At 33.1% G+C, this 17,921-nt stretch overlaps 4 protein-coding genes across 4 annotated transcripts; 1 reads left to right on the top strand and 3 right to left on the bottom strand.

Moving 5' to 3' along the window:
• Positions 1 to 211: 211 nt before the first annotated feature.
• On the top strand, positions 212 to 6,433 carry LOC124913790 (xaa-Pro dipeptidase). Its single transcript, XM_047454205.1, has 16 exons — positions 212 to 400; positions 494 to 543; positions 773 to 833; positions 1,308 to 1,403; positions 1,485 to 1,634; positions 1,988 to 2,119; positions 2,932 to 3,059; positions 3,348 to 3,390; positions 3,859 to 3,942; positions 4,856 to 4,897; positions 5,007 to 5,077; positions 5,459 to 5,512; positions 5,593 to 5,698; positions 5,789 to 5,857; positions 5,932 to 6,075; positions 6,160 to 6,433. The coding sequence occupies exons 1-16, from the start codon at positions 257 to 259 to the stop codon at positions 6,262 to 6,264; spliced, it is 1,479 nt and encodes a 492-aa protein (XP_047310161.1). The 5' UTR covers positions 212 to 256; the 3' UTR covers positions 6,265 to 6,433.
• Positions 6,434 to 6,536: 103 nt separating this feature from the next.
• On the bottom strand, positions 6,537 to 8,031 carry LOC124913791 (ectonucleotide pyrophosphatase/phosphodiesterase family member 3-like). The gene has a single exon (XM_047454206.1). It carries the CDS (start codon positions 7,993 to 7,995, stop codon positions 6,628 to 6,630), a length of 1,368 nt encoding a protein of 455 aa, XP_047310162.1. The 5' UTR covers positions 7,996 to 8,031; the 3' UTR covers positions 6,537 to 6,627.
• Positions 8,032 to 9,182: 1,151 nt separating this feature from the next.
• LOC124916021 (protein GAMETE EXPRESSED 3) lies at positions 9,183 to 12,221 on the bottom strand. Its single transcript, XM_047456758.1, is given in 10 exon segments — positions 9,183 to 9,880; positions 9,964 to 10,109; positions 10,182 to 10,241; positions 10,342 to 10,374; positions 10,456 to 10,541; positions 10,625 to 10,931; positions 11,059 to 11,305; positions 11,394 to 11,720; positions 11,770 to 11,972; positions 12,104 to 12,221. Coding segments are annotated over 10 exon segments (2,187 nt in total). The 3' UTR covers positions 9,183 to 9,220.
• Positions 12,222 to 13,501: 1,280 nt separating this feature from the next.
• LOC124916020 lies at positions 13,502 to 17,727 on the bottom strand. The gene is made up of 6 exons (XM_047456757.1): positions 17,415 to 17,727; positions 17,117 to 17,341; positions 16,871 to 17,073; positions 16,580 to 16,783; positions 15,263 to 15,559; positions 13,502 to 14,413 (listed from the first exon to the last, which is right to left on the bottom strand). Exons 1-6 carry the CDS (start codon positions 17,619 to 17,621, stop codon positions 13,555 to 13,557), a joined length of 1,995 nt encoding a protein of 664 aa, XP_047312713.1. The 5' UTR covers positions 17,622 to 17,727; the 3' UTR covers positions 13,502 to 13,554.
• Between the last annotated feature and the right edge of the window lie 194 nt (positions 17,728 to 17,921).

Genomic DNA, 17,921 nt, shown 5'->3' with positions numbered 1-17,921 from the left:
AAATTTGAAAAAAAAAAACATAATTTAATATAAAAAATTAGAACAATTTGTATTTAGCCATAAACAAAAATTTTACCAATAAACCTAGAATCTAGATCACACAAAGCCCATAGTAAGTTGAAATAGTAGAAGTTTCTCTCATGTTGAATTGGGCTTTAGAGTTTATGAAAAAAAAAAAAAGTAAACTAAGAGCAAATGCAGAAATCTGATATATATACAGACTACACTCGATTTCTCAGGCGAACACAGAGAAGCCATGGCTTCTCCTCCTCCGTCGCTTCTCTCTCCTCCTCAAGTTCCAATGGAACTTCATAAACTCAACAGAGAGAAACTCGTCAATGCTTTACGGGAGCACCTTACAAAATCATCTCGTTCGGTTGAAGGATTCGTTATTCTCCAGGTAATTCAGATTGCTTCTCTCCTCGTTAGTCCACTCTTCCGCCACGCGATCGCGGATTTTCAAATTTGTTTCAACTCTACTCTGTTCTAACAGGGAGGCGAGGAGCGTACTCGGTACTGCACGGATCACGCTGAACTCTTCAGGTAATTACTACCTGTGTAGTAAATTGTGAGGAAACATCAATACAGTATGTATATATATATATGGATGTTGAAACAATTATTATGTGAAGTTTTTTATGCTGAATTAGTTTCTTCCTTGTGTTGTAGTTCCTTCTTGAGGCTCTAGTTTGCTGGCATTCTGATTTTCTATTGAACTTTAGTGGCGATCAAATATAATGTAATAGTTAATATAGGATTTGTTCATTTGCAGGCAAGAGAGTTATTTTGCTTACTTGTTTGGGGTGAAGGAGCCTGACTTTTATGGAGCTATTGTAAGTTTCATTTCTCTGATTATATTCTCTAGTGAAGAAATGTTGGTCTTAAATATTTGGTAATTCATGATAAAAATGATAAAAATCTTCTTGTTGAGATAGAATTAAATGCCATCAAGAACATGGAGCTTTCATCTCAAGCCTTCATGGCATTTTATTTGTTTTCAAGAGTTGTAGATTTAAAACAACCTTTTCCCGTGTTTGGCTTCTTTGGATCTGTGTTTTCACACATTTATTGAACATTTGCTATAATATTACAACAGTTTCACATTTCATTTGACTATTTAGTTACTGTTCCTTTTTTAACGTCATGCATTTTGATCAACTAATAATGCATTAGATGGGATAAATGATGAATAAACCTGTAAGAGGTAATGAATAAGCCAATGAACTTGATGGAAATGGAACCCACACTGATTCCATTTGTTTTCTTAAGATTTGAATTAATATGATTACTTTTATACTTTCTCGAAGGATGTGGCAACTGGGGAGTCTATATTATTTGCTCCAAGGCTACCTGCGGAATACGCTGTTTGGCTAGGAGAAATAAAGCCATTAGCCTACTTAAAGGTGACCATGCATCTGTAGTTACAAGTCTGTTACATAATGAGAAACAACATAATTACATTTTTATATTGATGTCCTCTGCAGGAAACATACATGGTTGACAAGGTTTTCTACACTGATGAGATCGCAAGAACTTTGCATGATCAACATCAGGGGTCAGACAGACCTTCATTGTTTCTTCTGCATGGACTCAACACTGACAGCAATAATTTCTCGAAGCCAGCTGACTTTGAGGTTTGTCCTAATTTGATCTCCTAGGTCTTAATAAATTCGCAAAGCTTGCATCAAGTATGTAGGAGTATTTTCTTTCTGCATCCATGCAATAGGTTCTTGGTTCAATTGATAATATTTTTTTTAATGCAAGGATATCAAAGTATAAAAAATAATAATTACCTAGGTCTTTTTGTTTCTTTAGCTTGGGACTTTCTGATTATTTTGTAACATGCACTCTCAAAATCGTCTCTTCCTTATATTTCTTTTACATTTGATAAGTTAAAGAATTGTTTAAAAAATATGAAATCAATTTCTGCATGTCCAAAATTGTTTATAGTTGTAAATCTCGTAATCCTGAATATATTCTTTCTCAGGGGATTGAAAAATTCAAAACAGATATGACAACATTGCATCCTATTTTAACTGAGTGCCGTGTCTCCAAGTCAGAAATGGAGCTTGCTCTAATCCAGTTTGCCAACGACATAAGCTCTGAAGCACATGTTAAGGTCAGCATTGTCACATAAATTTCTTAATGCTTCTTAAGTTTCTCAGGAAAATGGTGCAGTTGAATATCAATATAAAAATTAGGATGCTCTTCTTTGTCTTTTAAGCTGTGAAATGAAGTAATCAAACTCAGCTGAATTTGTCTAATAACAGTAATATTTAAGGATTATGATTTTCCTTCAGTACAAGCATTATTTTCTGATCCCAGATTTTTTTCTTAAGAGAGACTAGATTCAGATTACTGGTTACTCCCATCTGGATAACATTTCCACCAGATTTCCCCCCCATTTTTTCAAGGTGGCATTTGTCTGAGAGGATTGATGGTTGTAAACTAGTTGTATTTTTGGATAGGAGATAAGAGATATCTTAGGAAAGAGATAAATCTGATTCAATATGTAAGATATATAGTAAACTATAGAAATAAAGTACTCCATGTGTGTCCTTTAAAAAAAGCACTCCATGTGTTCATAGTGTTAACCAGTATCTTAATAGGAGATGAAAATGACTAGATTGGATGCATAGTATACTTGTCATTATCCTATGACTAACCAGTATCACTTTTATCCATGTTCTGTCCAAGCCCGTCGGATTCTAATCTAACAGGCAACGATATAAAACATGTTTACATGTTCCATTGCTAGCTGCAACTTGATTATGCCACTCAACTAACTCATGGCTTTCAAATAACTGAAGTAGTTATTTAGCATCAAGTACAATTTATATGACATGCATTTGCTATTGAGATTGGTGGTTTTATTTTTATTTAATTCCATTCTATTGTAGTTAACCGTATGTTTAATTTTCATTTACGCAGGTTATGCGAGAAACTAAAGTGGGCATGAAAGAGTATCAGTTGGAGAGCATATTCTTACATCACACTTACATGTACGGTGGATGTAGGCATTGTTCATACACATGCATTTGTGCTACTGGTGACAATAGGTATGATTTCCTATATTCCCTGTTTTCAAATTGGGAATTTGTTTATGCATAATGCATCTTCATCTGGTTATTATTGATGGCATTACTATTTTGAACAAATGGAATGTTATATATATCACTGGCCTTTCGCTAAATTGTTTACATTTTGCAACTTCTATGCCTACTAATTTGTCTGTTTCAATGTATGATCTCATAAAGTTGAACATAGTCTTTGTGGTTTGGTTGTTAAATTTCTCCGCACATGGTTGCTATTGACAGTTATTCATTTCTGTTAATCTATTTTGGCAGTTCCGTTCTTCACTATGGTCATGCAGCTGCTCCAAATGATAAGGTACATATTCTCAGTTTCTAGTTGAACTCCATTTTTTGGTTGGAGAGATATAACATTGCTAGTGAGGATCAATTACCATCCCACCATAATCAAGCAATGTTTGCAAAGTGTTCTTTGTTTCCTTCATCCATATGCTATTTTTTAATTTAAGGATTGTTTTGTTGTATTTTATCTCAATGTTTGGCAATGTGTGTACTGTGTAGTAAAAAGATTACAAGGAATTTTCTTTTGACTTAATCTAGAACAAAGACATTGTTGGTTGCCATTTTTTGTGGCCTTCAGATTACTGGAACTGCCATTGAACTTTCGTGCAGACACACATTTTTTGCATATTAAAACCAAATGGAATAGACTCTTTCGACTTTTGTTTTCTTATTGACAAATGACAACCTTTCTTCCGTATTTTTTTTGTTCTGTTTGCACCAAACTCAGGGATTATTTTAGTATGTTTCATTGTTTTCTATGCAGACCTTGAATGATGGAGATATGTCTCTTCTAGATATGGGAGCTGAATATCATTTTTATGGGTCTGACATAACTTGTTCATTCCCGGTATGTAATATCTGTCCCTTAATGCATAGATTTTTTAGTTTCTGTGTATTCCATATTATAACTGATTTAGATAGATTTGCAGTTATATAGATGATTTTGTAAAATATATAATCTTACTAAGAACCAAGGATGAGAAGGAATGATTGGGTAGTTTATAGTCTGCATACTACTTTTTAGGAATATTCCCCTTTCACTTTGCTACCTTTAGACTAGAGAAAACAAGTGTTTTTATGTTTTTGGAAACTTGTTTGCTCTATATCTGACCAACTTATTTCCAGGTGAAAGATTTGAAAGTTTTGGGAATACGTTTTTTCTTCTGGGAGAAAGCTTCTGCATTTTATGTAATAGAAACTACCATATAAATATTCCATAAACAGATTAGCGAGCTAGAAAGTAGTTAACTAATGTATCCTATGTTTTTCCTATATGAGGGAATACCTAATATTCAGGGATTTCCTCCTTATCTCCAAATCCCAGCTTTGTAGGAATTGGAATATACTGGTCTGGTTTGTTAACTTCAAGCTGTCTGCCTATAAGTTTGTCTGTTTTCTTTCTATTCAAAATAGCTTTCTCCTCTATCACTTCTCAAAATTCCACATATACCATGAAAGAATTGGATCTCTGGGGCCTTGTCTGATCTAGGGTTATTTGAATAACCAAGTGGTTATTTCCAAGAAATCTTGTTTGATGTAGGTTATTTGGGTAAGAGGACATTTATTCTTCAAAAACTTAACTAATTCGGCACTTCAAATTCAATATTCAAAATGCACCCTAAGACTTGAGTTCAGTTCCATCTAAAATGGTCCTTTAATTTGAATTGTATGATGGGAGCATGATGTACTGGGCACAGCTAGACTGCTTGTCAGTTATTTTATCGTGCAGATTTCTGATGTGAAAATAACATTTCATGCAGGTAAATGGAAGATTCACTAGTGATCAAAGTCTCATATATAATGTCAGTATTTCTTACCTGTGAAATGAAATCACACAGTTTTGAATCTCTAATTGCATGTTATGTTGAACTGTTGGCATTTTGTTATAATAATTATTTGGCATCTTTGTAGGCTGTACTGGATGCACACAATGCTGTCATAGCTTCCATGAAGCCTGGAACAAACTGGGTAAATATGCACAAGTAAGACGGAGATAGTTTTCCTTTCTCTATGCCACCTTTCAGTTTACTATATCTGTTTTGGTCTGCTTAATTTATATTATTATTTAAGAACATGATTTAGAAAAATCTACATTTACTATGCTTGCTAAAAATCACAGTGATATAGAGAAAGCAAACATTTTTACTTTATAACCTGGATCATGATCCAAAAAATAATCTAGATCATGATCCAAAAACTCTTTACTTCAAAACAAAAAAAATCACATCCATTTTGTACATTGTGACAAATTAGGAGTTTTAAATAGGCTCAAAATAATGCTTTTGTATGCAGTAAGAATTAGCATCATGCCCTTGCAGTTCTACTTGATTCAAAATTCTAAATTTATCATTTGCATTACACAGATTAGCTGAGAGAGTTATCCTTGAGGCACTGAAGAAAGGGAGCCTCCTTTTAGGGTACAACATCTCATGTCTTCTTCTGATGCTAAAATTATTATACATTTGAGGTTTATTACAACAAGTCTTCTTAACTGTAGTGATGTTGATGACATGATGTCAAAGCGATTGGGTGCAGTTTTCATGCCACATGGTCTTGGCCATTTCCTTGGAATTGATACCCATGATCCTGGGGGCTATCTAAAGGTTGTCATGATTTAACAATTTCTATCCGACTCTTAACATTGTGATCTTCAATATCGTGGATTGAATTGCTTCAATCTTAATTACATTCAGGGTGTAGAAAGACCCACTGATTCGGGCTTAAAGTCTTTGCGTACAAGTAGAGAACTTGAAGAAGGAATGGTATGAACAAGATTCCTCTTTCATAATATATACTTGAATATTCATGATTTGATCATGAATTCTTGTAACTGTAGGTGATAACAGTGGAGCCGGGTTGCTACTTCATAGATGCTTTGCTTGGTCCAGCCATGAAAAATCCAACCATTTCAAAGTTCATTAACTGCGAAGAGATTAAGAGATTTGAGGGGTTTGGTGGAGTTAGAATTGAGAGTGACTTGGTAAGTATTGTTTTTCATTATCTTGATTACCAACCCCACTTTCATGCATGCTTAAAAAATGAATTTGCGTTTTTTGTTTAACAGTATGTTACTTCAGACGGTTGTGTTAACATGACAAAGGTGCCAAGGGAAACACACGAAATCGAGGCTGTAATGGCAGGGGTACCATGGCCGCCACCTACAAAGTGAAAGATCATAATAGGATGGTAAAATCTTACATTCTTTCCCATTTTCAGTAAAAGATTGAAATAAGAGAAGGCTCGGCTTTCATCACTTAATTTAAAAACCTTAGTATTCTGAAAGATTTTGTACTCTTATCATTAATAGGGTAATGCTTATATGTTTGCTCTTTTAAACATGCGAAACTGTTTGTAGGTGAGTTTATTAGGGTTATTAATTAGGGCATAACTGTATCGGGATCCAAACAGTTCCAGAAATTGAAAGTTTGCTAGATAAACATGTTGAATGGAAACATTCATTGATGAAAATAAGCAAACAACACTTGCTTGAAAAAAAAAGACATTAATCTGAAAATGTTGCTAGTAGAAGAGCCTAAGTAGGCAATAGAATGGAGTTAGGAAAGGATTCAGTTCCATTGTTAGGAGCTCCTTCTATATTCAGAATAGAAGTGACCAAATTATAAATCTCAACATTTTCAAAAGATTCAACCTTTCTCCCCTTGGCAATCTGAGGACCATGAGCAATAAAGATGGTCCTCATGGAGAAGAAAGCATTATCATATCCATGTGCTCCTCCACATTCCTGTTTCTTCGTGTTCTTCGTCTCCACCTTAAACCCCTCATCCACCAATCCTATTATCGGGGGAATTCTTTCGCTCGCCGAATATTGAAGCCTGCTAGGAAGATCCTCTTTAAGATACATTTTCAAGTACTTCCCATTGTTAACTTGACCTGATCTCAGCCCTTCGTTCATCTTAGCCACGACATCCGACGGGTCATGACCCGTCGAAGGTCGAATCGCGAGCACTGGACTGTAAGAGTGGATCCAATCTTGTGGAATCTGGATCCATTTGGCCAAATCTTGTAGAAATATCAACTTCTTATCGCAAGTTCCCACCATTCCATGATCACCCACCATGATCACAGTGACTTCCTCAAACACTCCTCTCTTCTCGAGACCGTCGATTAATCTTCCAATCAAGCTGTCGATTCTAGCGACGGATTCTGTTATTAAGGGATCGTCAGGACCAACTTGATGACCCTGATGATCAGGGTCTTCAAAGTAGAGTGTCATGAACACTGGAATTTCCTTACTCGGTAAATCGAAATATTGTAATACAGTATCAACCCTATCTTCAAACGGTACAGATCCATTATAGGGCATGCAGAAATTCTTAGGGCAGTTCCAAGAACCTTTTTTAACTTCAGAACCAGGCCAGAAATAGGTTGCGGCTTTTAAGCCATGGTTAGTGACAGTTTCCCATAGAGGCTGACCTAGCCACCATTTGGATTCGTGGCTAGCCATGGTGAAAGTGTCGCCATTTTGGGGATCGATGAAGTGGTTGTTGATGATTCCATGAAAAGATGGGTATAAACCAGTTACGATAGAATAGTGATTTGGAAATGTTAGGGTTGGAAAGACTGGAATCAAACCTTGGATAGCTTCAGTTCCGTTATTGATTAAACGGTGAATGTTGGGAGTTGAGGTCTTGTACTGATATCCAAATCGGAAACCATCTGAGGAAATTAGAATCACGACTGGGTGAGTCAGTTTAGTGAGTGGACGGGCGAGTTTGGAGTGTGTATGGATGGAGGAAGAGGAAGAAGAAGATGAGAATAAGAGAAAAGAAAAAGCTCCGGCGACGGAGAGGATGAGAGAGATGAAGATGATTGTGACGGCGGGAGGCTTTGACCTGTTGTTGTTGTTGAGAGGAAGAGATAACAATGAAGTAGAACCCATAGTAGTAGACTGACTGATGATTGAATCTGAAGGGAGTCACTTTTATGTATATATATATATAAAAGTGTATGAAGCAATAATAAATAAAGAAATAAATGATGGACAAGTTGAGTAATTACACAGTCATCATTTAGTTGCCTCCATTTTACCACACCTGCACATGATAACATTATTATTATTACTAAATGAAATACAAATCTACATACGTGTTTGATATGAGGCCTAGTTCAATTGGGTATCCCCTCCTCCATCATAAGGGTAATTTATTGTCAATCTTTGATATATGAAAATCTGATTAATTGATATTTTAAAATTCATTATTTTAATTTGTTTTAGCAGGAAGGAATCAATCCATGCCAAAATATTCTAAATTATTTTTAATTGCCATGTCATTTTGTCTCTTCTCTACATGACATTTAAAGAAAATAAACTACTAAGTACTAACCAGGATTAAAATTTATAATTAAAATAATAAATAATAAAACATTTTAAAATAATAATTTTAATATATATATATATATATAATCTTTTTATAACTATAAAAATGAAATTATACTTAGAATAAATATTTAAAAAATAAATAATAATTTAATATACTATATATATATATATATATAATGTAATACATTTTAATACAATTTACCATTTTAAAATATATAATTCTATCTGTAGTATTATTATTTAAAATATATAATTTTTTTTATGATAAATTCATAATATTAAATAAAATATTATATATTTGAATAAAAAAATTAATAAAAAATTGTAATACGATTATAATAAAATTCTATTTATAAAAGAAAATTATTTAATATATATATATATATAATTTTCCTTTTTCTTATTTATTAGAATAAGTTCATATTATTAACAATAATTATTATTGTAAAATATTTTTTATTATTTAATATTTTAATTCATATTTATTTAATAAATATTGTAATAGTTTTATAAATGTATATTATATATATATATATATATATATTCAAATAATTATTTTGTTTAAAATATTTTATTCTAAATTATAATTAATTTTAACAATTATATATATAAATTAAAATATTAACTAAAAATATGAAATATATATTTTAAACATATGACATTTAAATTAAAGATAGAGTGATTAAAGTATTTGTATATTCTTTCCATTTAAAATTACCTTTTTAAATAGTCCTCCCTTGCTCTATCTTCAAAACAAACCTGAAAAATTTCAGGGCATAAAGTTTTAACAGAAGTAAATATATCTAAAAAACTGTAAAAACTGACCTTGATCCTTCATAATAGTAGTAGTAGGAGTAGGACATGAAGTCCTCCTCCTTATGCTCCCATTCCCGCTTTGCATTTCCTCCCACTTCTCATCATCATTCTCAAATGCCAATGGTGTTCCAAATCCACTCGAACTCGAACCAGATATTTCCCGAATTTCTTGATGATCATCAATTGCATCATAATCACCATGATAACCAATATCATCATTATCATCGTCAGATGTTGTAAACTCCTCTACTAAATGTGTCTTGTTATAGAACTCGTAGTCGTCTTCGTCATGATCATGAGATTGACCTTCTTCCGAAGAAGTTGTGACATCACTTAATGTATTGAAAATGTTACTCCGATCAGGAAAAGAATAACTCCCTTTGTAAAACGGAAGCAGAGTTGTCTTTTGTTTTGACCAATTATTTCTATTGTTGTTATCCTTTCCCAAGCTGTATGTTGTTAATAACTTCCTTTCTATACCTTCTTTTGCTCTAACCAAACTGCTCAGTTTTTCTAACCTTTTGTTTTCCCCTGTTTCTAATTCCTCTGTAGCAGAAACAACAGCAGTCTTCTTTTCTAACTTTGAGATTGTCCTGTTGAATGCCTTCTTTTGGATTTGGAGAGATCTCTGTGTACTAGAATAATGTCACACACACATAATAATAATGGTGCAGTAGAGTTATGTTTTAGGAGTTTAATAATTAATTTTACCCGTTTTTCTAGAAACTTCACGAGCCCTTGTTCACCTTTAAGCTTCTTCTTTGTCCAGAGTATGCAACAGAATCTAACACCAATTGCCAAAAGGATCAATACTAATGACTCCAATACCAGAAACACCACAATTGCCCGCGAATTTCCTGCATAATACGGTTTTTTTAAGGAGAAAAACTGAGATTTTTTTATGAAAGATTGACAAGTATGAGAATTGCCTGTGTAGATGTCATCATGTTTGGGTTCTGCCAGAGAACAGCTTGATGAAAGTTTTTGACCTGGTAACCAATGTATGAATGAAGGAGCTATTATTAGAAAACTAACCCAATTCAATAATGAATTAATATATATTTATATCAAGTTTTGAGATTTCGTTACTTGTGCTACGGCACTGAAGTGGACTACCCATCTCTGCAATCAAATAAAAAAATCTTTCAAGAACTCTGAGTTGAATCACCGAAAATAACTTCTAAGAGAGGTAAGTAATCTCACTTGAGGCACTAATGAAGGCCAGAAGGATCCTTTCATCCACCAGAAAATGCCTCAAGTCACTCCCAGAGATTAATGATGTGAGTTGACTTGATTCTGTCATTTTGAAAAGATAAACAAAAAACTGCTTCAGATATTTCAAAATATCCCATTTGGAAACAAAAGTAATAACTGTTTCCAATGAGAAAATTTACCAGGATAGCTTTCAGACCAGTAAACGAAACCAGAAGGAACGAGAAGTAAAGTGAACACAACAGTTATAGGTTTCATTGCTGATATGTAATTATATACTCCAATTCCATGGCTAATCTTATCTTGCATCTTCGTCTGAGATAAATAAACACCATAACCCGAGCAATCAAGTGACGGGCTTACCTGGATTACATAATCTTGTTTGTCTGATTTAGGGAACCTTTTGAGAATCCCAAATGGAGAAAATGAGTAGAGGAACCCATCTAGTGAACCAAAAGAGATCCAACCTGTAATATGATAAATTAAATATTTATATCTCTAATGTTCTTTGTACTCAAATAACCTAACTTTAAATAATATACATGTAACAATATTATTTAAAAATAATAAAGGAAGAAGTTAGTGGATATTCACCATTGGAATCAACTGTTGGGGTAAAGTCTGCAGAACTTAATGGACCAACATTCTTTTGCCAGAGAACTGTTCCATTGTATGCATCAATTGCCAGTACAAGAGCCTTTGAAGGGAAAGTAATGTACAAACGCCCGTTGTTTCCTGGAGTAATAGTGAATGATTTATCAACTGAGCTCAAATCCTGAATCCATTTGAAATGGGGGTGGCGGATAGCAAGAGCATATAGCTCTCCTTCATTATTTGACATCTGTATGAGAAAAGAGTCTCACTTACACAATTCTTCATCAAATTTAGTATCAGAAAATATAAATGGAAACAGTTAATGCAGAACTTACATATACACTTGCTTCACAATGATCAATTACTGGGCTTGAAGCGAAATAACAATCTGTCTCATTTTTCACGCAACCTTGACGATAACCGAATCGATATTGTATCGGTCCAGTGTTCCATCGTAACTTCCCATTTAATCCGTATGCCAAAAGTCCCCTGTTTTTAACATTGATGATCACAGTTGAGCTCAGTGTATTTACAGCGAGGCCCACAATTTCATTCTCTTCTCCTCCTGCCTCTGGACCAAAAAGAATTTCTATGGAAGATTCTGAAGTCCCCATATTAAGTGGATTGACTTTCAGTACCCTATTTTGCGCAACCAAATAGATCTACAAAACAGTTGCTTTCCATAATTTTGATTTCTTTTTTAAAAAGAACCTGCTAAATTAGTTATACCTTATTTGAACCTCCATGAACTGGAGCTATTCCGAGATTGCATGTATAATTGAGATTGAGGGTCCAGGCAATGATGCCATTGCTCTCAAAAGAAAGCAAATTCCTTCCGGAACAACTGTAAACTCTGTCATCCCTAACTAGAGGTTTTGAAAGCCTTGGAACACTATCCTTAAAATGATGATCAGCTGAAATTTAAACATCAAAACATTCATATGCATATCCCATGGAATCTATTCTAAATAATATACAGTAAAAATCAGAAAGTTAAAAGTGATTTTATCCTAAATATATGATGATAGATTCTGAAATAACTTGCCTGAACGGCGAAATTCAGAATTAAACATCCTTACTGCCAGTAGAGATAACCTAGATCCAAATAAATTATATCTTATACAGATCTGATTAGATTCTGAAATAACTTGTTGCCGAATCATTTCTCATATAGTTCATGAAACTTGAACGAATTTCAGAATTAAACCTATGAACGAATTCAATTCCAAAGTTCATTTTACCTTTTCAGCCATGAAAGAGATAAACCTAGATCCATACAAATTATTTCTTATACAGTTCAGATCTGAGAAATTAAGAATACAATTCCTTAGTTAATTGATCATGTAAGTAAGTAAGTTGACTATAAAATTTTCTTCAAAAGAATAGATAGATCATCCTTATGATATGCATAAAGTAGATGAACATAGGAGCAAGATACATACAGAGAAATGAGAAAAGAGCGATTGATAGATGGAATAGGGTTGGATGAGAACAACATACAACAGAGAAAATAGCGAGAGTGATGATACCTGGAAATAGGCGTGGATCAGGCGGAGGTCTATTGGAGTCGGTTGACGACTGAGAGAAAACCGATTGAAATCGGAATAGATGGAGGAGAAGGATTATTTGAAAATGATAAATCGAGAACTTCATCTTGGCTTCCCTTGAATCAGTGTAGTAGTCGGTTTTCAGAGGAAAACAAACCAAACGATATAGTTGGCGGGAAAATATATATATTATATAATCTTCAGACTATACGTACAGTTTCTTTCTCCTCTTTTAGGCGGTTAATATATAATATATATATATATATATATAAAAAGCAGTTTTTATATTTAGTCGGTAATGAAATATATAATATATAAACGAAAGACTATACAGTTTTTTTCTCCTCTTTTTACCGTTAAATAATTATTCATAAAAATCAGTTATAATAATATTTTTTATTTAAAATATAATTGTTATAAAAGAAAACAGTATTTTAAAAATGAGTAAAGATTTGTAACGATTTTAAAGTGAATAATTTGACATGTCACATTCAAAATATGATACATATCAATTTGTCTTTAATTTTTAATTATACCTATCATCTAATATTATTTAATAATTTATCTCTTTTCAATCTTTTATTATTTATAAAAACACTAATATAATTTTTTTTTAATATTATGTATAATATATATATATATATATATATCTTTTAAATTTTGAAATAAATAAAGAATATTACTTGAATATTATAAATAAAATAAAACATAAAATAATTTAATATAATTTAATAAAAGTTTATATTATAATTACAAAATATAATATTTGAAACTTAGTTATATAAAACAAATATATTTAGAAAAATAGATCAAATATCAAGTTTTATTCTGGATGACAAAAGAAAATAATCAAATATCAATTGGTCATTCATTCCAAATGTAACAACCATATTGTACATACATTTTCTTAAATCCTATCCTAATATGTGTGTTTACAAGAAAAAATATGTTATGATGATAATTTATGATGCAGAGCAGCAAGAACATTATCCAAATCACTAGAACCTTTAAATACTTCAAGCCCTAAACATCTCCATCTCATTAGCCTGTTCTGAAGATCCCTAAGCATTATAAATCCATCACCTTCCTCGCCATTTTCCATTTTAATTATTCTCTTCACACAATTAAACAAATACCTGGAGGCCCTTAGTTTGAACCGCGAAACAAAACTCGTCGCAGTATCTGGTTCATCAAACAACGAATCAGACATGTTCTCCACCACGTCACTTAAGTAGAACACGAGCCCGGCTCCAGCCACAGCTTCTCTCCCCTGACCGAGGTTAGTTGAGCTACCTGAGTCCCAAATTTTACCAGTTGCGGCGTAATGTAGGAGTAATAAACATTCATCTTCACTTACTCTGCCAGAGAAACCTATCACGATTCCTAAAGGAATTCTCCTGAACAGCAAGTTTCCGCGAGAATTACTGTCGCGACATTCAATGTACATGTCGTTAAATTCCCTTAGCCATAGTTGAATAGTTTTCACATCATATTCCAGATTATTCGTGTCTTTGTAGAGTTTTGCTTTCTTGACTTTCTTCACACAGGAGGCTTGACTCGAGAATTTCTTAAGAACCCAAGTTTCAGATATTCGAGTCAGACCTTTACAAAGTAGTTCCTGATTATGTTCGTTGATGGGGTTTAGAAGCCACGTAATGTATCTAGCTGCTTGTCCAGCCGAACAACAGACATGTTCATTATCGTCAACTTGCTTGTCCTTGCAACAAATATGGTTTACAAAATCTTTCTCAGCAAATAGTAATGATGATGCCAAAAAGAACCAATCTGGGAAGTTCATTGCCAAAGCCCTGTTACACACAGCCAATTGTAAATTCAAGCCTTGTTGAAGTAGTTAATAAAAGAACTGAGTGCAATATTAATCTATTTAAGTCTTAAGAGATCAAGTTTGATACAGAATTATATAAAAATAATTTTATTCTTTGGAAAATAAAATTTGTTTGATGTCAAAATGATTTATTTGAATAAAATGGCTTAAATATCTTTAGTCTTTAGTATTTTTAAATGTTTAAACGTAAAATAAGGATAATTTGGTTAATATTTTGAACCTTGGGATTGAGGAAGTGATTGTTGATGAGATAGTGGTTTATTTGAAAATAATTTCAAATAATCCACATCAAACAAGTTATAACTTATAATGCATAATTGACTCCAATATGAATCTCATTCTAAATCCGATTAAAAATAAAAAGAAAGGGGAAAAGGCATAGATAGTATTTTTGGTGTTTCATTGGGTTTGATATTCTAATTTGACCATAATTTCCTCCCTTGGATGTGAAATGACTTTGAGTTACAGTCTGCATTGCAAGAAGTCGCTTTTGCGCCAACTTTATTAATACAAAGTTCATACATCTTGAGAAAGTTTATGTTTGAATATTAGTCTATTTTTACCGGTCCGTTAGGAAACACTTTTTGAATCTGGATCCGAAAATTAAATATTTTTTGAATATGTAACGCTTTTTGAATCTGCTTTGTATCAGGATCCAGAAATGAAATATTTTTTTGAATATGTATCTGGCTATGTTTAGTTTCAAGATGTTATTTTATTGTGATTCAGATCCCCAAACAAAAACAAAAATAAAAAGTGTTTCCAAAAATAATGCCTTTCTTGACTAAAAAACAGAAAGAAAAAAACATACCATGGTGATTTGTAGTTTATCAATGAAATCTCAAGAACATCTATTGCAGTTGCCTCTGAGGACCTATGCCTACACTTTGGTTTGTCCATATGATAAGCTAATAACTTCTGAAAAGCTTCGCAAGATAGTGGTCCACTTAAAGTTTTCAGCAAATTGGGGTCATGAGGAAAGTATGCACAAGGAAAAGACAGTTTCAATCCTATTTTCTCCGACAAGCCCCACCACATAGGTCTTGAAAGAACGTCCAATAATGTTGAGATCAGTTGGCTTTGAAGATCTAATACAGAAGCCGAGCCCCTGTTATATGTAGACAAAGATGAACATGGATAAGATAAATTTTATTCACATATAGAATTCAGAAACATTTGACTTTCAGATGCTTCTGTGTATAGTCCACATAATGTATTGTAACAAGAACCATCACAAGGTCAGTTTTATGTTTCATATTTAATCCCTGATGAAACAACAAAAAGGAAACATAGGATGCTGGAAGATTTAACAAGTAAATTTACATGCTTTTGCTACTGGTGTTGAAATTTCGTTAACTATCATATCATTATACTACTTATATTGTTTGACATTTTAACCCTCACTATGAAAATAATAGGAAAAGTTTCATTTTTGTTTTCAACTTGTATCAAGACCTCGTTTTGCTTCCTCAACTTGCATCAAAAGTTCATTTTGCTTCCTTAACTGGTGCTCAAAATACTTATCCTTTAATGTCTTGATCCTGATGTATTTTAGCCAACGATTTAGATAAAGGAACCTAACAGAGTTAACAAGAACTGAGAACAGAAAGTAGCCAACTTTTAAAAGTAAAGGAAGCAAAGTGAGTCTTTAATGCAAGTCTAGAAAGCAAAATGAGTTCTATCCAAAAAAATAACAATAATGCAGTGAGTAAATTCACTAAAAAAACTTGTTTTCTTTTAAATCAAAGGCATCTTAGAAGCAGGTTGTCCTCGCCAAACATATTTAAACCAGAAGTTGGTTTTCAAGAAAAAATTATTGTTCAAACATTTTCCAAAACTACTAATTATTTGTTGCTTAGTTTTTATAATCAGGGTGTTTTCACTAATCCCTAGGGTCCCACTGTCATAACCTTCTACTTAAATTAGGTGTTTTCAATAAGAATCAAACATAAAACCTAGGTAATAAACTTCTTAGTTAAATTCTGTTACCACTAAGCTACCCGAGATAGGTTGAATCACAGAGGCAAGTAATGGCTATAGTTTTAAACAAGAAATGCAGTAAAAAAAGAGAAAACAAAGAATCTCTTCAGCAAATGTTCCAACAAACAATGAATCGATGGATACTTACGTCAATAGAAACCATTTGTGTAGGAGAGCGCATGTCTCTATAAAGATAGTTGGTGAAAGCACCAAACATACAACTATCATACGCCAATCCATTCTGTGATAGAATTCCATCCTACAGGAAAGGAAAGGTCTACAAGTATAATCTTGCAAAATCCGTGATACATCATTTTTCAGGATCATTGGATCTACGTTCCACAAAAGCAACCTGCGCAATTAGGTCAAATTTAAAACAGTACTCATAATAAAGTCATCATAACCAGTTTGGGAGTAAAATCAGCATAGTATAGAACACCTCAAAGGAATTTGTTCATCTTTGAAAGATACGTCATTAGGTAGGTATTTAAGCAGATCAGCAACGTGGGAACTACTACTGTCACTTAATCGTTCATCAAGAATAGGTAACATATCTTGTCCATAGAGAAATAAAGATGCCAAAGAAACGCTCTTTACAACAGCAGTTACTAGTAAATGAGAAAGCCGTTCTGCATCATCATAAATCATGCAATTAGAATCAGATAAGAACTAATATTTATGAATACGAGTGCAAAGAGGAAATGCAGACCTCCTTAAACCCACCATTTCCTCTTAATTTGGCAAGAATATCAATGCTGCCTTCAAGTAATGAAGCGGAATCTTGGCACGAAAAACCACAACCGATTCTTAAGAATTCCGATTTCTGGATTCTGAAAACCTCACAAGCAACAGATGAAGACAAAACAGCTACTATTGTGTTTACGAGATATTCAATCGTTGATTCAAAAACCTAGAAGACGCAAACAATTGTGTGAAGAGTGCATGTTGATTCAAAAACCTACGTTTATTGAAGAGTAAAATACCTGAGGAGCTGTATAGCACATTAAGGAGAGTAAGGTGTCCAAAACAGTGTTGTGAGAATGGTCGATTAGGTTAAGTGATTGGTTGATCTTGGAGATTGAGAGGTCAAGGGATTGTTGGCGATCGTTTATCTCTGGTAAATTCAACAATTCAAGATCAGTAGCTAATCGAGAGAAGAGATCTGTGATTTCCGATATCGTTCCACTCATTTTGATGAAGGAAGATTTGTGTGCAATCGGAAGGAAGAGAGACGGTAGAACTTCACTTATTTCCGCCGCCGCCGCATCGCCACCTTCCTGGATTCCGAAATGAAGAAACACATAATTTTTTCAATTAATTAATTTTTTTAATTTTCTTTTAATGTTTACTTAATATGTTTTAAATGAAAATTTTGAAGAAGAAAAAAATCTATATTTTAAATTATGGTTTAAACGGACCAGTTTAGAGATTTGTTATTTTAAGTATTTTGTTACTAATTAGTACCGGGTTATTGTCTCAGTAAATATGTC

The sequence above is a fragment of the Impatiens glandulifera genome, chromosome 9, assembly GCF_907164915.1.
Source record: "Impatiens glandulifera chromosome 9, dImpGla2.1, whole genome shotgun sequence".
In the NCBI taxonomy this organism is placed as follows: Eukaryota; Viridiplantae; Streptophyta; class Magnoliopsida; order Ericales; family Balsaminaceae; genus Impatiens; species Impatiens glandulifera.
This window is presented reverse-complemented; position numbering and strand designations above follow the sequence as displayed.

Bases quoted from the DNA above. Each gene is read 5' to 3' on its own strand.
- LOC124913791 (XM_047454206.1), bottom strand. From the start codon at position 7,995: ATGGGTTCTACTTCATTGTTATCTCTTCCTCTCAACAACAACAACAGG.
- LOC124916020 (XM_047456757.1), bottom strand. From the start codon at position 17,621: ATGAGTGGAACGATATCGGAAATCACAGATCTCTTCTCTCGATTAGCT. The intron at 16,784-16,870 runs GTGTTCTATACT...CTAATTGCGCAG, and splicing joins GATGAACAAATTCCTTTGAG to GTTGCTTTTGTGGAACGTAG. The intron at 14,414-15,262 runs GTATGTTTTTTT...TGTGTGTAACAG, and splicing joins ATAAACTACAAATCACCATG to GGCTTTGGCAATGAACTTCC.
- LOC124913790 (XM_047454205.1), top strand. From the start codon at position 257: ATGGCTTCTCCTCCTCCGTCGCTTCTCTCTCCTCCTCAAGTTCCAATG. The intron at 2,120-2,931 runs GTCAGCATTGTC...TCATTTACGCAG, and splicing joins GCTCTGAAGCACATGTTAAG to GTTATGCGAGAAACTAAAGT. The intron at 5,699-5,788 runs GTTGTCATGATT...AATTACATTCAG, and splicing joins ATCCTGGGGGCTATCTAAAG to GGTGTAGAAAGACCCACTGA.